General features: G+C 52.0%; 3 protein-coding genes across 6 annotated transcripts; 2 read left to right on the top strand and 1 right to left on the bottom strand.

Moving 5' to 3' along the window:
* Window positions 1-1,708: 1,708 nt before the first annotated feature.
* Window positions 1,709-13,553, top strand: MXD3 (MAX dimerization protein 3). 4 transcript variants are annotated; one of them, XM_077757241.1, is made up of 6 exons: window positions 1,709-2,477; window positions 8,829-8,949; window positions 9,228-9,333; window positions 9,990-10,019; window positions 10,148-10,262; window positions 12,627-13,553. In XM_077757241.1, the coding sequence occupies exons 2-6, from the start codon at window positions 8,880-8,882 to the stop codon at window positions 13,164-13,166; spliced, it is 861 nt and encodes a 286-aa protein (XP_077613367.1). In that variant the 5' UTR covers window positions 1,709-2,477; window positions 8,829-8,879; the 3' UTR covers window positions 13,167-13,553. The 4 variants fall into 4 exon arrangements, with proteins under 4 accessions (XP_077613367.1, XP_077613368.1, XP_077613370.1 ...); XM_077757242.1 differs by lacking the exon at window positions 1,709-2,477 and adding an exon at window positions 9,710-9,767 and having other exon boundaries at window positions 8,743-8,949; XM_077757244.1 differs by lacking the exon at window positions 1,709-2,477 and having other exon boundaries at window positions 8,743-8,949; window positions 12,627-12,810; window positions 12,885-13,101.
* A 100-nt stretch (window positions 13,554-13,653) lies between these two features.
* PRELID1 (PRELI domain containing 1) lies at window positions 13,654-17,171 on the bottom strand. The gene is made up of 5 exons (XM_077757245.1): window positions 16,997-17,171; window positions 16,225-16,450; window positions 14,630-14,743; window positions 14,438-14,516; window positions 13,654-14,207 (listed from the first exon to the last, which is right to left on the bottom strand). Exons 1-5 carry the CDS (start codon window positions 17,086-17,088, stop codon window positions 14,059-14,061), a joined length of 660 nt encoding a protein of 219 aa, XP_077613371.1. The 5' UTR covers window positions 17,089-17,171; the 3' UTR covers window positions 13,654-14,058.
* A 7-nt stretch (window positions 17,172-17,178) lies between these two features.
* On the top strand, window positions 17,179-19,308 carry RAB24 (RAB24, member RAS oncogene family). Its single transcript, XM_077757246.1, is given in 8 exon segments — window positions 17,179-17,374; window positions 17,456-17,718; window positions 17,929-18,007; window positions 18,114-18,181; window positions 18,259-18,358; window positions 18,570-18,620; window positions 18,760-18,822; window positions 18,944-19,308. Coding segments are annotated over 7 exon segments (657 nt in total). The 5' UTR covers window positions 17,179-17,374; window positions 17,456-17,487; the 3' UTR covers window positions 19,009-19,308.
* The last annotated feature ends 123 nt before the right edge of the window (window positions 19,309-19,431 follow it).

Consider the following 19,431-nt stretch of genomic DNA (forward strand, 5'->3'; position numbering starts at 1 on the left):
TGAACAGATTGGCTTCCCCAAGGAACAGTGTTGTTGGGGTTGAGTATGTATAGGCATGCCCCGTTTTATTGTGCTTTGCAGATACCGAGTTTTTTAGAAATTGAAGATTTGTGGCAACCCTGTATCGAGCAAGTCTGTTGGTGCCATTTTTCTAAGCAGTGTTTGCTCACTTTCTGTCTCTGTGTCACATTTTGGTAATTCTTGTACTATTTCAAAATTGTTCATTATTGTGTTGGTTATGGTGATTTGTGGTCATGGCTCTTTGATGTTACTATTGTAACCATTGTTTGGCAACACCAATAACTGCGCCCCTGTAAGACTGTGAACCTAATTGATACGTGTTGTGTGTGTTCTGACTGGTCAACCAGCTGGTCTTTGCCCCCACCCTTCCCCTCTCCTTGGGCCTATTCCCAGAGAAACAGCAATATTGAAATTAGGCCAATTAATAAACCTCTGAGTGTTTAAGTGAAAGGAAGAGTCTCATGGTCTCTCACTTTAAATCAGAAGCTAGAAATGATTAAAGTCAGTGAGGAAGGCATGCTGAAAGCAAGGCCTCTTGTGCTGATCAGTCAGCCAAGTTGTGAATGCAAAGGGAAAGTTCTTGAAGGAAATTGAAAGTGCTACTACAGTGAATACACGAATGATAAGAAAGTGAAACAGCCTTTTTGCCACAACATTCCCTTAAGCGAAAGCCTAACTGAAAGTGAGGTGCTCTCTCCAACTCTGTGATGGCTGAGAGGTGAAGAAGCTGCAAGAGAAAAGTTTGAAGCTAGCAGAGGTTGGTTCATGAGGTGCAAGGAAAGAAGTCTCCTGCATGACATGAAAGTGCAAGGTGAGGCAGCAGGTGCTGATGGAGAAGCTGTAAGCTATCCAGAAGATGTAGCCAAGATCATTCATGAAGGTGGCTACACTACAAAACATTTTCAGCATATACCAAACAAGCTATCTAGGAACCAAGATGCTATCTAGGACTTTCATAGCTAGGGAGGAGCAGTTAGTACCTGCCTTCAAAGCTTCAAGGGACAGGCTGACATTCTCATTAGGAGCTAGTACAGGTGGTGATTTTAAGTATGAGCAGGTGTGCTTTTTTTTTTTTTTAACATTCCAAAAATCCTAGGGCCTCTAAGAATTATACTAAATCTACTCTGCCTGCGCTCTATAACAGATGACATAGAAATCTGCCCTTCCACCAATATTGATTGGACATGCTAAATGGGAATCCATGAGATTGCACAAGCCCATTCTGGTTGTTAATTTGCTGTAACACAGCCCCATATGGAGCCTACTGGAAATTATGGAAAAGCCTGTGAGTGCCACCTAGTGGCAATTGCTGGGATTTGTGACCAGAAAATTCCCATTTGAGAGAGAGTTATTCTTAGACTTTGAGATTTTCCCCTGTGACTGAAGGACATAAAATAACTTTGAAACCTGAACTACCCACAATGCCTTGGGTGATGTTGAGGAAGTACTTTAATGGAGAGGGTAATGCCCAGAAGTATTCCATCATAAAATGGAAATGGTTTATGCAGGAACAGGCCACCAGGAGAATGAGAGGAAGTACTCATGAGTAGGGAGCCTCTTTTTGCCTATGGTTGATTCTGGAACCATCTTAGTAGCTTCTGGATCCTATGGCCACTCAGGCAGTGCCCTGTGAAAAGCTCTCCGTTGACCAACAAAGTTGCTTGGTTTCCGGAGGGCAGTTCTATGGTAAATGGACAGCTTCCTGTTTGGAAGTCCACTCCTCTGTCGAAGAGGGTCAAAACAAATCAGTTCATTGGGCTGAGTTGTATGCTGTTTTTCTAGCAATTATGGAAGAATTGAACAAAGGTAAGAGCCCCTGTGTTCGGGTTTTTATTGACTTACAGGCAGTAGTCATGTATCTGGCAAATTGGACTGGTGCTGCACAGTAAACCTGGGGGTGGGGGTGGTACAAATGGATCGTGACAGGAACAGACAGTTATTCTGTTCTAGGATTAGCCTATTCCGTGGTAGATATAAGTGCTCAGTGTGCAGTAAAAGGACCGAAACACAAGATACGAGAACTCTGTGGACTGTCAGGTCATATATCTTCCAAGGAACACATTTTACAGCCCATAATGGCCAGCAGTAGACAGAGTGATAGAAGTTTCAGAAGAATAGTTTGTTGGAAAATTGCAACAGGCAACTGAAACTTTTTTTTTTTTTTTGGTATAAAACGGAAATAAAGGCATGAAGGACTGGTTTACACACCTCCATGAGTGTGTGCTCACACTCAACATGAGGCCAAGGGAGGGTCCCCACTAGACAGATTTCTCTGCTTTTGGGTGAGGATTTGGAGAAGAGGGAATGGAGAGTTTTTCCCACATCACCGCAGCTTCCTTTGTCCTGCCTGATACAGTGTTCCTGGGACCAGGCCTGCAACTCAGAAGCGCGGGAATCCCTGAGTGAGAAACTGTACCTTGAAACCTTTATGTCAGAATTGCTGAGGGAAGGATGAGGTAGGTTTTGCCTTCACCCCACCCAGTTGGGGCTGCCACTGAATGCACTTGTACTGCAGAGTGGTCTAGACAGCTTCACCTTGGCTCTGCACCCGGTAGTTGCCACTCCGCGCACCCCCCACCCCGCCACCTCCGGCATGGAAGAGGCCTGAGGGGGGCGTATGCTAGACTAGTATTTCTCCTGGCAGCCTGGACCAGCAGTGGCCAAACCTGACACCGCTTCCAAAGGTCGAAACGTTAGGGTATCAGTGGAGAAGAGGAGGGATGGTAGCTGAGGGTAAAGGAGTGAAACAGTGGCTTATGTAGTGAGGGAAATGGAGGGTGGCACCGGCACTGGCAGCCAGATGTTGCTGTCTCGTAGCCCAGTTACCCCAGCTGCCTGAGATGTTGGAGATGTGTGCTGCTGTGAGACCACTCTTGCTTTTGGAACCTAAAAAAAAAAAAAAATTGAATGGGAGTCTGCAAACCTGAGTGGTGTCACTCTGGGGGATGATACTTCAGTCACACAATGTGATGATGGACTAGATCAATTGTTAACGGCTGAGTGGGACTCTGGTAATGTGCCAGAGCTTTTCAGGACACATCTACCAGCACGCTGCGATGGGGTGTATCACTGGGCCTTATTACAGTACTGGTACCGATAGATGCATTCAGAAATTGAGTTGGAGCCTCCTCAGGAAGTCACACAGATGGAAAATGACAGGCCTTACTGTATTTACCTCAATGTCAGCTAATTTCTTCTTCAAAATTTTTCTGTCAGGGCCTTTTCCTGCTTTTTATTTTTATTTTTATTTTTGAGAGAGCACACCTGTGTGCACACAAGTCAGGAAGAGGAGCAGAGAGAGAGGAGAGAGGAGAGAGAGAGAGAGAAGAGAGAGAGAGAGAGAGAGAGAGAGAGAGAGAGAGAATCCCAAGCAGGCTCCCTCAGCTCAGAGCCCGATACAGGGCTCGATCCATGACTCTGGGATCATGACCTCAGCCAAAATCAAGAGTAGGATGCTCAACTGACTGAGTCACCCAGGCACCCCAACGCAAGCTAATTTCTGAGCTGAATAGTTCTGCACTAGTTTATCATAAGATACTAGGAGGGGAATGACTAAGACAAAAATATGAAAATGTATATACCAGCTTTATAATAGTTGTTTCTTTAAATCTATCCCCACCTACACATTGGCTCTTCCAAATCATAGGGAATATGATTATTTTTCTGTAAGAGTCTTTCAAAAAAAAATTTTTTTTAATGTTTATTTCTGAGAGAGAGACAGCATGAGCAGGGGAGGGTCAGAGAGAGAGGGAGACACAGAATCTGAAACAGGCTCCAGGCTCTGAGCCAGCTGTCAGCACAGAACCCGACGCGGGGCTCGAACCCATGAACCACGAGATCATGACCTGAGCCGAAGTTGGATGCTCAACTGACTGAGCCACCCAGGCGCCCCTATTGCTGTAGGAGTCTTGGCCAGAGATGCGAGTGGCATTTAACTTCACCACAGAAGAGGTCTCTGTCTTCTGTCCTCAACTCTTGGAAGATGATCTTTGTTTGCCCAGAGGCCTTAGGCTAGACAGGGAATGACATTGTGATTTAAGGTAAGGCTTTGGGTCACATGGTAGCAGTCCAGTGGAGACTTGAGATCAACCCCATGGGGGCTCGATTAATCATGCCCATGTAATGGAGCCCCCAAAGCTGAGACTGAGTCTTGGAATAGCCTCCCCAGTGCACACTATTCTGTGTGTATTGTCACACATCAATACTGGGAAAGTAACTTGTCCTGACTGCATAGGGGAGAGGGCCTGGCAGTCCTACACCTCATAGTTCCCCAGACTCATGAGCTTCTTTCCTTGGCCAGTCTTACTTTGTATCCTTTTACTGTAATAAGCTGTATTATACAGTATATACAGTGAGTATTATAGTGGTAAGTAGGTTCTGTGAATCCTAGCAAATCCTCCCTAGCAGTTTTGGGAATCCCCTGAACTTGCAGTTGGTAGAAGAAGAAGGGGCTGTGGTCTTGTGTAGATTGCGTTCACTCTTACTATACAGTTAGCTAAGTTCCTTACAAAACTCTACTCAAGAGGAATCTGAATCATAAGCTGTTTGCTCTGCCAGATAGGCAAAAACTTGGTTTCTCAGGAAAATAGATCTCTCTCTCTCTCTCTCTTTCTCTCTCTCTCTCTCTCTCTCTCTCTCACACACACACACACACACACACACTTTGATAGTTATAGTGTGTTTTTCCTCACTTTTCTATTCTAGAATTACAAAATTATAAAGCACATTTTCTTCCTCTCCTGTCTTAAAATCAAGAGAAAATACAGTCAGTAGAGAAGTTCCACACCCATTATTGGAATTAGCAGACAAGGGCATAAACGATTACAAGTATATAAAATAGTTGGAAAAGAACAATTGGGATAGACAAGTGGTATAATGAGTTGAAGAGTATTTCTCAAAAATTTTTGTCTATCCAGAACCTCAGAATGTGACCTGATTTGGAAATAGTCTTTACAGATGGAGTTAGGGAAGTTACAATGCAGCCCTGCTATTGGGTCCTAATCCAGTGACTGGTGCCCTTATAAGAAGAGGGAAACCTGGATACAGAGAGACAGAGGAGAGGGTGTGAAGACAGGGGCAGAGATTGAAGCGAGGCGTCTGCAAGCTGAGGAATGCCAGTGCTGGCAGCCACCAGAAGTGAGGAGGGAGACCTGGAACAGATCGTCCCTCAGAACCTCTAACCCTGCTGACACGTGGATTTTGGACTTTCAGCCTCCAGAACTGTGAGAGAATACATTCCTGTTGTTTCAAGCCATCCATTTCATAGTACTTTGTTATGGCCCTAGGAAATTAATACACAGGGTAATGAGATATTCTAGGGTATGGATAGCAAACTTCTTAAAAAGGACCAAATGGAAATTCTAGATCTGAAAAATCCAGTAGCTAAAGTCAAAACCACAATGGATGGGCTGAACATCAAATTGGATGTTAAAGAAGAAAGAAGTGAACTTGAAGGCAAATAAATAGAAGTTACCACACTGAAGCAGAGAAAATTAAAAGAAAAAAACCTGAGGGGCGCCTGGATGGCTCAGCCGGTTAAGCATCTGACTGTTGATTTCGGCTCAGGTCATGATCTCATAATTCATGAGTTCAAGGCCCTCATCGGGCTCTGCACTGCCAGTGCAGAGCCTGCTTGGGATTCTCACTCTCTCTCCCTCTCTGCTCCTGCATGGATGTGCTCTCTCATGCTCGCTGTCTTTCTCGCTCTCCCACTCTCTCCCCCTCTCCCTCTCTTACCTTTTCAGTCTCTCAAACGTTAAAAAATGTTAACAAGAACAACAACAACAACACCAGAACACACTAACAACATCACTTCGCATATGTTATCAAACTGGGAGCTTACATGAAATTGGGATCAATAGAGAGAAAATAGGGCAGGAAAAAATATTTGAAGAAATAAAGACTAAAAAACTTTCTGGAAGCTCACAACATTGTTAAGCAAGACAGATACAAAGAAATCGTACCCAGGTTATCATAGCCAACAGCTGAAAACCATGATAAAAAGAAAAAAGCAGGGGCGCCTGGGTGGCTCAGTCGGTTAAGTGTCTGACTTCAGCTCAGGTCACAATCTCATGGTTCATGGGTTCGAGCCCCGCGTCGGGCTCTCTGCTGACAGCTAGCTCAGAGCCTAGAGACTATCTTCAGATTCTGTGTTTCCCCCTCTCTCTCTGACCCTCCCCTGCTCATGCTGTCTCTATCTCTCTCTCAGAAATAACAAAATTAGGGGCGCTGGGTGGCTTAGTCGGTTAAGTGTCCGACTTTCGCTTAGGTCATGATCTCGCGGTTCGTGGGTTCGAGCCCCGCGTCGGGCTCTGTGCTGACTGCCAGCTCGGAGCCTGGAGCCTGTTTCGGTCTGTGACTCCCTCTCTCTCTGACCCTCCCCTGCTCACGCTGTCTGTCTCTCTCTCCTAGAAATAAATAAAAAACATTAAAAAAAAAAAAAAGAAAGAAGAAAGCAGATAGAGGAAAATGACACATCCCTCCCCATTCTCCCCACCAGCCCTGTTTCCTGGGAGGTATTGCTTCCTATCCCCAGCCAGTGGCCCAGATGCATATCCAGGCCCTGACATTAGTCTCCATGCTGTTCTAGCTTGAATCCTACCTGTAGCTTCTAGGATGAAGTCCACTCTTCTTTGTGATCACTGTGGCGCCCTTGCAGCTGCTCTCTCACTTCCCGAAACATCTACTTGGAGGGTCTCCAGCTCTTCAAGTGTGCCTTGCCGCCTTCTTCTGGGAACTCTCCTCCTTCAGAATCCCTCCCTGCCATCTTCTCCCCTACTTCAAGCTGGACCTCCTGGGTCCTAGATGTCTGAATAGTATGTTTTGCCTGCATTGTGTGGGTACTGACTTTAGTGAGATAAAATTGTAAATTCATCCACAAGCCTTGTGGCATCCTTTCTTCAGACATAATTGACTGTGGGTGGGGGTTTAGACAACGAGTCAGCGTATTGTGGGCCTTGCCAGCCTCTAGTGTCAGCAGCCTCTAGTGTCAGCCTGCACTGTGCTCTTTGCTTTTGGTGTGCTAGCTACGTCGGCCTTCTTTTGGTCTGCATACATTCTTTTCAGTCTCAGGCCTTTGCACCTGTTGCTCCTCTGTGTGGCCTTCTATATACCTCCTATACAGAGATTACGCCTAGTCATCCACTTCCCCAGAAAAACCTCTGGCCTCCGGGATGAAGACAAATGCTCCTAAGAACTTGCCTTCACAGTGTGTCTTTTCCTATGAGGACCTGTCGAAGCTGTAACTCTGTTGTGTGATTACTGTGTTGATCCCTCTCCCCTTTGCCTGTAAGCTCTGCAAAGGCAGGAACATTGGTTTTGCCCATTTTGTGTTCTCCAGTAACCAGCACAGAGCCTGGGGGCCGGTAACTGCTCTGGTAACACCTTGTGAGTGAATGGATGGGTGAGCCGGTGGGCAGTTCCAGCAGCATTCTGGCTGAGCATGTTAGTGGTTCCTCTAGGAGTGACTCTTAGAGAAACCTGAAGGTTTTTTCCCCCGTCAAGGACTGACTGCTTTCTATCATGTGTTTCCCAGGAGTGTCTCTTAATAAAGGAATGTAACCCCTCCTCCCTTCTCTCCATCTCACACTAAGCCGCAGCCTGGCTTAATTCTCTACCCTGTAACAGCTGCTTTCATCTTCCACCCTTAGACTCTCCCTGTTCCCGCAGATGTAGCCACACTTACTGGTGCTGCCCTTAGAAATCACTGCATATACCCTTTTAGAAAGCTAAAAAGTCCTGTTAAAGAAGTGCTCCTTAACTCAGGCAACCAGGGGCTCTGTGGGAGGAAGAAACCTGCGTCTGGTTGCACTGGCCTCAGAAGTCAGCTGCAACCTACTGGGCATGGATGGGCTGGGTCACTTTCCGAGTCACACGGCTGAGAAGCAGCAGGGACAGGAGAGGAACCCAACCCTGTCGGCTCCAGAACCCAGGGCTCCCCTGCAAGCTAGGTTGGCCGCTTCCAGGGTACAGCCTGGTTTGGGAAATTGGTACCTTACTGACATTTTCGTAGCAACAGTAGTTTCCCTGTAGATGAGGGGAAGGAGGAGCCAGGAGACCATTCCCTTTCACCACAATAGGAAGCTGAGGCATAACAGGGGTCTACAGGGGCAGATGGCAAGGCAGGCTAGGGCACAGACCCCCCGAGCCTTAGGAGCTGGATCCTTGCCCACTCCTCTGGCGCCTGCGCACCGCAGCTCCGTTCCCGCCCAACCCCGCCCAATCGCCCGGGTTTTCAAATTTGAAACCTGCTCCTTTTCCCGCCCGAACTTGTAGACCAGCGCAGGGGGAGGGCGGGGCCGTACGCAGCCAATAGTGCCTCAGGAGCTCCCCAGCCCCGCCCTGAAGGTGACGACAGCAAATTGTAGTGGGCAATGGGCAAATGGGCAAAGGTGCTTGCTGGCCCCGCCTCTGTGGCGCCCACGTGCAGCAGCCGAGCTGGGGCCTCCCAGAGGCCACGGGTTCCCGGACTACATTCTAGGGGCAGATCCTTCACTATCAGCTCCGAGCTGGAAACAGGCCCTGATACTCCAAGGAGTTGGTGTGGGGTCGCTGAACGAAATGGACAAGATCCTGCTCCCTTCAGCCTGGGGGCTCACCCAAATACTGGGCCTGGAGTCAGTGCCTGTGGCAGCCCTGGGAGTCTGAGGGGATGGGCGGGCTCGTGGAGGTGGGCTGCGGTTCCCTGGTCCCTTCCCAGAGGGGCGGAGCCAAGAACTGGGCCGTCCGGGGGGCGGGGTGCCCGGAGGCGGGGCCCAGCCCCGTGTTTGTTGCACCGTGTCAGTTACATTGTAACAAAAGTGGTGCAGCCGCTCTTCAGGCCAGCACCTTAGGCCCGCCCGCCACCAGCTGTCTCCGACATGGAACCTGTGGCCAGCAATATCCAGGTCCTGCTGCAGGCGGCCGAGTTCCTAGAGCGCCGTGAGAGAGGTGAGGAAGAACCCTTGGCCAGACACCAGGCGGCAACCTCGCTGACACGGGCCCGGACTAGACTTGGCTCCCAACTGGAAGGATGCATGCATGGCCTTAGGCAGTAACCCTGAGGCACCCTTTCACACTTTGGCGGGGTGGGGGTTGGTCCACGGGTGGTGGGGTTGGGAAAATGGCCCCGGCGCCAAAAGCCCTTCCCTGACGTGCCTTGCCAGGGGCGCCTGCAGGGACCAGCCCCAGCCTGAAGCGGGCGGGGTGGGGGGGACTCTCTCTGGCAGAAGCTGAGCATGACTACGCATCCCTATGCCCGCACCGCAGTACGGGCCCAGTCTACAGGAGGAGGAAGCGATCCCCCCAAGCTTCTGGCACGCTGGACAGTGGGCGGTGAGGAGCGCTGGGGACGGTGGGGAGAGGAGGGGGGATGGGTCCCATCCTTCATGGGGCCTCACCTTTGCCCACTTCCTCCTTGTTGCTTGCATCTTCTAGGCCAGATCCCTTACTCTGGGGGCAATTCAGACCTCTCCTGCCATCTCCTCACTCCCCTCTATTCATCCGGGGACTATTTCTTGAGCACCCCCGATATGTCAGGAACTATAAATAGGACACTTCAGGGTCCTTCTTCCACTCACACTTCTGCACTTCACATCTCACTCCACTCGATTTCTCCCACAGGCTTCCTCCTCTTCTCTCGTCTCAACCCTTTGCACTTGCTATTCCCTCCAATTTTAATGCCTCTCCCTCCACTACCCACTTTGGATAGCTTGTTTCTGGCCCAGCTCAGCTGTCATCTCTGCCCGGGAAGCCCTTCCTGACTGCTGGTAGGTGGCCTCGTTTGGACCCCACAACCACCTGGGCAGGCCTTTCAGCTTTGGGCCCAGTTTTCTCTCTCTCTGCCTGGGGACTCCAGTGCCCATGGCTGGCACAAAGTCCCCACATCGGGCTACATTGGGGCAGACAACTATAGTGGATTTTAAGCCCCTGGGACTGAGGGTGTGGTAGTAGCCGCCACCCCCTCACCCCATCCTCCCTGGCATTGGCAGGTCTGTACACAACGAGCTGGAGAAGCGCAGGTGAGTTGCAGCTTTGCCCTGACAGCATCAGGCCCCAGGAACCAACTCCCTTTGGCCTTCCCTCCCCTACTGTCCCTCTGGCCAGCAAGGCTGGGCTGGCACCGCCCTCCAGACTCCTTCTCCTGCAGGAGAGCCCAGCTGAAGCGGTGCCTGGAACAGCTAAAACAGCAGATGCCCCTGGGGGCTGACTGTGCCCGTTACACCACACTGAGCCTTCTGCGCTGGGCCAGGATGCATATCCAGGTATGGAGCTACCCGCACCCTGGGGCCAACCTGCCAGAACTCATGAGAGGTATAGTAGGGAGGTGCTGAGTGAAACTGGGGAGAAAGGCCTAAGGTCATAGCCCAACAGTGTGACATGGGACAGTTTTCTGTGCTTTTAGTTTCCATATGTGTTAAACAGGAAGAACAGGAGAAAGTAAGGATTGTTAGGAGGCTTAGTGAGTTTGCCCAGTAAAGGTTCATGGCTATTACAGTTATCACTTCATCCTAACTGTGCAAGTTACTTAGCCTCTTTGGACTTTATCCTCCTCTGTAAAGAGGGGCAGGACTGTTGAAAATATTGATGGGTCATGTGTCAGGCTCCCTAGAACTGCAGAGGGCTGTTTTTCACTCTCCCACTCTCCCGTCCTTCAAGGCCTCCTGTTCTGAGCCCTCTATTCTGATACCATTTTGAAAAGTAGTTCTGAGGCCAGGAGAGGGGAAGGACAGAGCAAGTCAGTCACCTATCCTCCCAGGGCCCTTTCGCTGCTTGTGCTAAGCTTAGCACCCCCTGGTGGACAGGAGTGGGGTGTGCCCCAGGCAGCCCCCCACCAACCTCCATGGGAGGTTGGGGAGTGGACCAGAAGAGGCCTTGGAGAACCTGGGTGGCTCAGCTGGTTAAGCGTCCGACTTCGGCTCAGGTCATGATCTCATGGTTTGTGGGTTTGAGCCCCGCGTCGGGCTCTGTGCTGACAGCTAGCTCAGCCTGGAGCCTGCTTCGGGTTCTGTGTCTCCCTCTCTCTGACCCTCCCCTGCTCACGCTCTCTCTCTGAAATAAATAGAACATTTTAAAAAGAAAACAAGAGGCCTTTTCTTGCCCTCTTGGCCCTTTTGACAGAGGCAGAAATGGGGACACAGGCAGGCTAAGTACCAAGCAGCATAGATACTGAGAGGCAGAATCATAACCCAGGCTCAGGTTCCCTGACTTGCAGTTTCCTTCAAGTGTTTTTTTTTTTTTTAATGTTTATTTTTGAGAGAGAGAGAGAACACAAGCGAGCAAGCCAGGGAGGGAGGGAGAGAGGGAGACACAGAATCTGAAGCAGACTCCAGGCTCTGAGCTGCCAGCACAGAGTCTGATGCGGGGCTCGAATTCGCAAACTGAGCTCGTGACCTGAGGCCAGTCGGATGCTTAACCGGACTGAGCCACCCAGGTCGAGTGTTTATTGAGCTCCTGTTCTACCAGGCCTTGTTCTAGGCACCAGGGGTTGTGGCAGAGATCCATGTGCTTACACAAGTAAATCATGGTGCAGGGAACGTCAGCACTGCCCGGTAGTGCCTGCATCCCCTCACTCTGTTTAAGAACACCCTGGCCAGGTGGCAGGTCCATTTCTCACATGGAGCTTACCTGGCATGGAGCTTGGAGGGATGATGTGTCCCCTTGGGTGCTGGCTGGCCCATGCGCAGGAGCTGGGGATTGCTCCTTCCTTGAAGTCCTATCACGCCTCACCTGGACTCCCTACCTCCTGTTTTGCCTTCTCCAGGCTGTCCTCCATCTTGTCCTAGAATGTTCTTTGCAGCACATAGCTCTCTCTAGGTCTACTGCTGGAAACCTTCCGTGGCTCTTGACAGGACAGTCTCAGTTCCTGCAAAGCTGTAGGCCCTTCACAACTCAGGCCTTGCCACTGGTCAGCTTTTGGTCTCCCGTATCCCTGTGCCTCACCAGCAAAGCTGAATTCGCTATGCTCTTCCCAGTTTCCTTCAGCTACGATGCTTCCTCCTGCTCCATCTTTGCCTAGGCAGCTCTTACTCATCCTTCTACACCCAGTACAAATGTCCCCTCGTCCACTTCTCCCCTTCTTGTTGATTGAACGCGGGCTTCTGGCCACCAAAGGCTCTGGTGGGAGGACCCTTGGCCCTCCAGTCCTTGGAACCCAGGCTGGCGGAGGTTGAGGAGGATTAATGCTGAAGCCGCAGGGTTCCTGGGAGTCTTGACTGGGAGTTACAAACTGGTAGCCTTTGTTCGGCCTGTAGTTTTCTAAAAATTTGTATTAGTTGGCAGTACTTAAAAGGACATTGGACATGAAAAAGTCCGACTTTACAGCTTCTCTTAGAGAAAGGAGGATGTCCGGCAGCACCAAGCCTGTTTGTGTAAGCCGCACCTGGCTAGTACCTGGAGGTGGCCACCTTGAGCTGTGGTGCCCACCGGCCGGTGTGCGACAGTCCTCCCCAGTCCCTGCTGCTCGCCATTACGGGACTCCTTTAATGTCACCGGACTGGGCTCTGAGAGCCTGAGATTGGGGTGCCTGCCCTCCCTAACTCAACAGAAGAGTGCTCATGGGCTCTTTACATGGGCCCAAGCCTCCAGACAACTGACCCCACAGCCCCTTGCTCCCTTGGGACCTGCAGAAGCTGGAGGAGCAGGAGCAGCAGGCGCGGTGGCTCAAGGAGAAGCTGCGCAGCAAGCAGCAGAGCCTGCAGCAGCAGCTGGAGCAGCTCCGGGGGCCGGCAGGGCCCGGTGAGAGGGAGCGGCCGCGGGCAGACAGCCTGGACTCTTCTGGCCTCTCGTCAGAGCGCTCGGACTCAGACCAAGGTGAGTGCCCTGAAGCTGAGAGGTCGCAGGGAGCAAGCGGGCTGTGTCTGCTGACCGGATCCCTCCCTGTGCAGAGGAGGCCGAGGTGGACGTGGAGAGCCTGGTGTTCGGGGGCGAGGCTGAGCTGCTGCGGGGCTTCGGCGCGGGCCAGGAGCACAGCTACTCACACGGCAGCGGCACCTGGCTATGACCTTCACCGTCCCGGAGTGGACCTCCACCCTCAGACTACTCTCCGCTCTGCCGGCAAGCCTCCCCAAGCCTCGGGGGCTGCTTGGAGTCACCTCCTGTTGGAATGGACTAAAAGGACCCTTGTGTGGGAACAGATGCCTGCCCCTCACCTTGCCGCTGGCTGTTAGCTGTCCCTCCTGGGGGAGGGGTGCCTGGGTTTCCCGAGTCCTCCGGGGCAGGCAGCTTAGGCCTGGGCCACTCATCCAGGCCTTTTTTTGTAGCACTTGGCTCTGCTGTCCCCAAGGAGGCAGGAAGCCTCTTGGGCCCTCACAGTCCTTCCTAGACAAGGCCCTCTTGGCCTCTGTCCCAGATACTGTACAGTATTGTCATTAAAAGCCTCTTTACTAACTTCCTGTACATGGTCTTTCTTACCCGATGAAAACGGGGAACACCCCGCTGCTGACAAACTGGAAAAGAGGAAATGAGATCAGTAGCCATTACTAACACTGTTGACCATATCAGCAGTGTCCCTTTAATCTTCACAGTTGGGGGCTGTCTCCACCTCACAGGCTGGAGGAGGCTGAGCGGGGTGACCTGCCTGCCTGAGGTCCAAAGCCAGGAAAGCACGGAGTCAAGATTCGAACTAAAGGTTTCTGACTCCAGAGCTAGGGCTGATTGAATTCAACTAATATTTATTGAATGCCTGTTATGTGCTAGGTATTGTTCCAGGTACTTGGGACACATCAGAGAATGCAATAAAGGTCCCTGCCCTCATGGAGCTTACAGTCTAGTGTTTATTACCCCTGCATCTGCACGCTGTGACCCCGGGTACGTCACTGCACCTCTCTGCCTGTCCTCAGCTGCCCGATGCGGGAGTAAGCAGGCCCGGCTCAGACGTGGGTAACATGCCTGGTGTACCGTAAATGCCAAACGGGACACCCCCGCCCCCCCCTCCAACCCACCACCTAGACAATAGCAAGGGCCGGAAGCTGACTTTTAATAATCAAGAAGGAGGGGGAAGGGCGGAGGGATTTGAGCCGGGTGGTCAGGCGTCCTACCGCACCAGGGCCTGGGCTATAGCTACACGAATTGCTGCTGCTGCTGCTGCTGCTTGGTGGCTGCCTTGCTGGCAAGGTCCTTGGCCTTCTCTGTAGCTGCCAGTGCCGTCTCCTTTGCCTTCTCCTTGGCTTCCTTGGCTGTCTCAACAAGGGTTTTGGAAGGGGCCTCACCTGCAGCAAAGGGCAGGGGCCGGCTTCAGAGGATGCCAAGAAGACCTGCTTCATCACCCCTCCGTGACATTCACCCTCTTTGGGCCAGGCCCCCTCGGAAGGGTGGTATTTGCCCCAGGGGACAGATGAGGAGTCCCAGGCTTAGAGGGGGTGGTGATAGCCACAGACTCCATACCATTCGGGGCAGCTAGGACTTGACCCCAACTTCTCTTTGTGCCCAGAGCCCTCACCTTGCAGCTTGGCCAAGATGTATTCAAAGCCCTTCATAGTCTTGGTCACATTGCTTTTGAACCGGGCAAGGCCAAATTCCTGGCAAAAGAAGAAAAGGGGGAAGACGTGGAGCTTCCCATTGATCCCTAGCCAAGCCTTTGAGCCAAATGCCTGGGCCCCCAAAGACCCAGCACCCCCACAAAGCTGCTCACCTGGACAGCTCTGGAGACACCGAATAAACTAGAGGAGACCCAGGCTTCCCGGCGGATTTCGGTCCAGCCACTGTTATCAGAGTTCACACAGTAAACACATCGTTCCTCCACCACCTGTGTGGGGAATCAGGCCAACCACAATCATGGGGAATCTTTCCCTTTACCAAACGTGCACATCAATTTGATCTCTTGCCTCTTTTTCACAAGGCAAGGCAATGAAATGAGAATCTACTTCTTTTGCTTACTGTATTCCCAATCTGCGTTTCAGGAAGACAGCAAGAACATAAAAAAAGGCCATTCTGCTCTCTAAAACCTCTCCTCTGACTCTTCAAACTAAAAGGCATATAGATTCGAGATCACTAGAGCACCTTCCAGCTCCATCCTGGCCCTGGTAGCTTTCTGTGCTGTGGTTTTAGCCTGCCTTCCACTGACTGCAGCTCTTGAGCTCCCTGGCAGTTGAAATAAAAAGGGAAATCTGGCATCGTCACAGCTCCCATCACCACTCCCTCCCGTTATCAGAGAAGTGTACCACCAGTATTTCCAAAAAGAAACCCTTAAAAGAGATGTCTTGACATCTGGATCACTCTCTTTGTAATTTATAAAAACACAGATTATGCCCTCAGGAGAGTCTGCTGTGAAGCCTTCAGAACACTCCAGGGGAGAATATCAGGGTGCCTGCTCACTCTCTGACCTTGTAGGACACTTCCCCTCTCTGAACCTCACTTCCCGCTTTGCATAACAGTAATACCTACCTCCCAGGGTCACTGTGAAGATTAGCTGAGAAAGAAGAGTACTCTGAAAGCTTTTAGAATATTCACAGGAGAGGGGCGACTGGGGGGGGGGGGGGGGGGCTCAGCCGGCTAAGCGTCAGACTTCTGGCTCAGGTCATGATCTCACGGTTCGTGGGTTCGAGCCCCGCGTCGGGCTCTGTGCTGACAGCTAGCTCAGAGCCTGGAGCCTGCTTCTGATTCCATGTCTCCCTCTCTCTCTGACCCTCCCCTGTTCATGCTGTCTCTCTCAGAAATAAAACATTAAAAAAAAAATGTTCACATGAAAGAAAGAAGATACTGCACTATATTTCTTTAACAATAGATTTTCAAGCTATTTTATGTGCAAGAAATCAAAAAGTGTAAGAACCTCTTCCTCCAAAATCTCAGGCAGAAATCCATTACATAAGACAGATAAATGTCTTAATAAATATCATACAACAGAACAACTCTGGCCCATAGCCTCTCCTCTCTGAGGCACAAAGAAATTCCCCCTGGCTTGATGGAGTCCTGTTTGAAAATTACCACCCCCCTCCCTCAGCATCACTCCTGTGGGCCCAAACTAAACATGTGCCAGGCACCATGAGGATACTCTGTATTTAGTCCTTGAAACAACTCTGTAGAACAGATACCCTCAGTATGAACGACTTAAAAGACTGGTCCAGAGATGCTAACCAGATGAAAAGATCATCTGAGTTTACACTCTAGAGCTATCACTCCCTAGTAACCCAGATCTGCCCCCGACCACAGAAGTTCCTTCACTGGCTCCCCAGACACAGACACCTGGAGCTTTCTACTTCTATGTGACCAAGGGGAGGGTAGTCTCACCATCAGCCGGGCATGGTTGATGTTCCAGGTGAAGGTGGTCATGGTCTGGTTCTGCGGGTCCACAATAGAATCCTCCAGGATGTACACCGAGTGAGCAACATTGGCAGGAAACAGTCGCTCGGCCCAGCGGGGCATCCTGTTGGTCTTGGTCAGGAGACGCCGGGACAGGAGCTTCTGGTCAGGGGTCACCTCCCGGTGCACTATGTCTTCCGTCAAGACATGTTTGCTGCAAGTATCAGAGTAAACGTGACTCTCCGGAACATACCGCCTGCTGGGCTTCCATTTGGAGCCTCCTGGCCCAGAATGGCCATGCCTTCCCCAATCTTGGCAGTATCACTTGCAGTGATAAGTGGTGTAGTTTGGACCTGATCCAGAGTGCCTTGAGCCTATCCGCAGGCAAATTCCAACTCCCGCCCCCTCGCTGACCGGATTCCAGTGGGGACTGGACCTCATGATTTATTACACCCGTGGAGAATGCCACAGGCACTGGAGTTGGCCAGCGCCCGGGTGTCCAACCTCAAGATCCCTCCCAACTCCTGTGCCGCCGCCTCTTCCTGAGAAGTGAGAGAACCTTGGACTACAGCCTCAAGGCCCAGCCTCCTTCCACTACCTTGCAGGCCTGGCCTGGCCGCTTCACGGATAGGGTTTTCTTACCCTACAGACGGCCGCGGTTCCGCCGAACCCCTACCTACGACTCGATGTCGAGTCTTTCCCGGTCCCACACTTCGATATCCAGTGAGGGGGTAGGATTGCTCTTTCCAGGGCCACGTACCTATAGGGATTCGGGTACCGCTGCCAGAAGGCAGCGAACACTTGGTCCCAGGAACTCCGGAGCACGCTCTGGCCCAGGAAATATTTCACCATCGTCCCGGCCGGGGCGGGCTCAGCACCCAAGCAGCATCAGGGGTGCAAAGCCCGGGGTGGGCACGCGGAGGCCGGGCCGGGGCTCGGNCGGGAGCGACACCTAAGTCCCTCAAACGAGCTGGGCGGCGGCGTGCGGCGCGCGGCGCCGTTAAGGGCGCTGCCGCGCGCGCTCCCAGGCCGCCCCGAATCCTGGGCTCTTCGAAGGAGGATCCGCGCCTGGGGCCAAAGAGCAGGGCAGACGGGGGCACTGCCGGAGCTCGAGCCGACTCAGTGTCTCCAGTCTTAGGTTGGTGCCTGGGGTCGGGGACCGAGGTGTGGGCACTGCCTGCCAGAGCGGAGATCCGGGTTTGCCTCCGCCCCCGCTCAGGACCCTGACGCGGGTGAGGCGGCCCCGGGAGCATGAGCGGGCAGCGCGTGGACGTCAAGGTGGTGATGCTGGGCAAGGAGTACGTGGGCAAGACAAGCCTGGTGGAACGATACGTGCACGACCGCTTCCTGGTGGGGCCCTATCAGAACGTGAGTGCGCTCTGCGGGGCCGGGCACGAGTGGGAGGGAGCTGACCGGCACCCGCGGCCCTGATCGCTTCCTCTCCCCCCCCCCCCCCCNCGGACAGTGACTTTAGGTATTTGGGTAAGTCCCCTGGGCAAGTAGTCCTGAGATAACCCAATTCTGAGGAGGCTTAGGTTCTCCTATTACTGGCTGACTTGTGGTCTCATAGAGGCCATTTCTCTAAACCCCAGTGTAAAAATGGGGGTCTGAAGGACGTGGTATTATTAGTTTGCAGTCTTGGGGAGTAGCTCAGTAACTCAGGCCAGGGCTGAGCCACCCCCTGCCCTTCAGGACACAGCAGGCTCTGAGCGCTACGAGGCCATGAGCCGAATCTACTACCGGGGTGCCAAGGCTGCCATCGTCTGCTATGGTAAGAGAGGTTCTGGCCTGTACCTCAAACAAGGGTTGGGTGTCAGGCTGGCCTTAGAGAACAGCCCCTGACCCTTGGTTGTGTTTCCTGTGTGTCCCACATCAAGACCTGACGGACAGCAGCAGCTTTGAGCGGGCAAAGTTCTGGGTGAAGGAACTGCGCAACCTAGAGGAGGTAAGTGCTCAGACCTCACCAGAGGACCAGAGGCTGGTGGTCCATGGGAGTGACCCTGACCTTGCCTTCTGCTGCAGGGCTGTCAGATCTACCTGTGCGGCACCAAGAGTGATCTGCTGGAGGAGGACAGGCGTCGTCGCCGTGTGGACTTCCATGACGTCCAGGACTATGCAGACAGTAGCTATTCCTCAGCTCTCTGGGGGTGGGGGAAGTGGTTGCTTGGGTGGACCATAAAATAGGGACTGCCTTAGCTGCCATGGCAAGATCCCTTGGGAGTCTCTTCTGGCCTCCCTGAACGTGTGGGTTCCAGTAAGATTCCCTGAATTGCTAGCCTTCCCCTTTGTGTCCACCTTCTCAGGTAGGAGGCATTAGTCATTTCTCTTTACAGATATCAAAGCTCAGCTCTTTGAAACATCCAGCAAGACAGGCCAGAGTGTGGGTGAGTGCTGTCCTGGGCCTCACAGCAGAACAGGCAGGGGCACCAGAGGAGGCAGAGAAGAGCCTAGAGGGCTGGGTTATTGGGCGATTCCAAGGTTACTGGCTTTGAGCTCTCACCGACTTGTCCTTTTTCCTGCCAGACGAGCTCTTCCAGAAAGTGGCAGAGGATTACGTCAGTGTGGCTGCCTTCCAGGTGATGACAGGTGTGTGCTTCCCCAGCCTCTCTGGAGACTTCCTTCCTCTAGGCCTGCTGCATCTTGCCCCCTTCACAAGTTACCTGATCCCCAAACAGAATGGTGCTAAATTGCCACCTCTCGTTGACAGAGGACAAGGGCGTGGATCTGGGCCAGAAGGCAAACCCCTACTTCTACAGCTGTTGTCATCACTGAGTCACCACCGTTCACCTGGCCTGGGGGGGCTGGATATTAAAGGAATTTCCCCAGAAGAGCTAGACCTAGCTCTTGTCTGGGGTTGAGCGGTCAACTGTCTGAGCTACCCCCAGTCCCCATGACAGCAGGGGTGGCACCTGCCTGTGCTGGCCCATGGAACGGAGGCAGCATTGGGCTGACTGATGGGCATGAGGAGGGTAAAGGCTTATTTGGACCCCAGGCTCCTGCCCTGGACAGCACTTGTGTCTGCAAATTATTTAAGTGGCTTCTGATTTGTAAATAAAAGCAATGCACTGTGAATCACACTCAGCCCCTCTCCCTGCTGTGCCAAGACACCTAGTTCTTTCTGGTGCCACTTGGCTGTCCTCACTTCCTATATGAAGGCTCCTCCCAGCTCTTATTTTGGAAACCAAGTAACTTCAC

The sequence above is a fragment of the Crocuta crocuta genome, unplaced genomic scaffold, assembly GCF_008692635.1.
Source record: "Crocuta crocuta isolate KB4526 unplaced genomic scaffold, BGI_CrCroc_1.0 scaffold131, whole genome shotgun sequence".
NCBI lineage: Eukaryota > Metazoa > Chordata > Mammalia > Carnivora > Hyaenidae > Crocuta > Crocuta crocuta.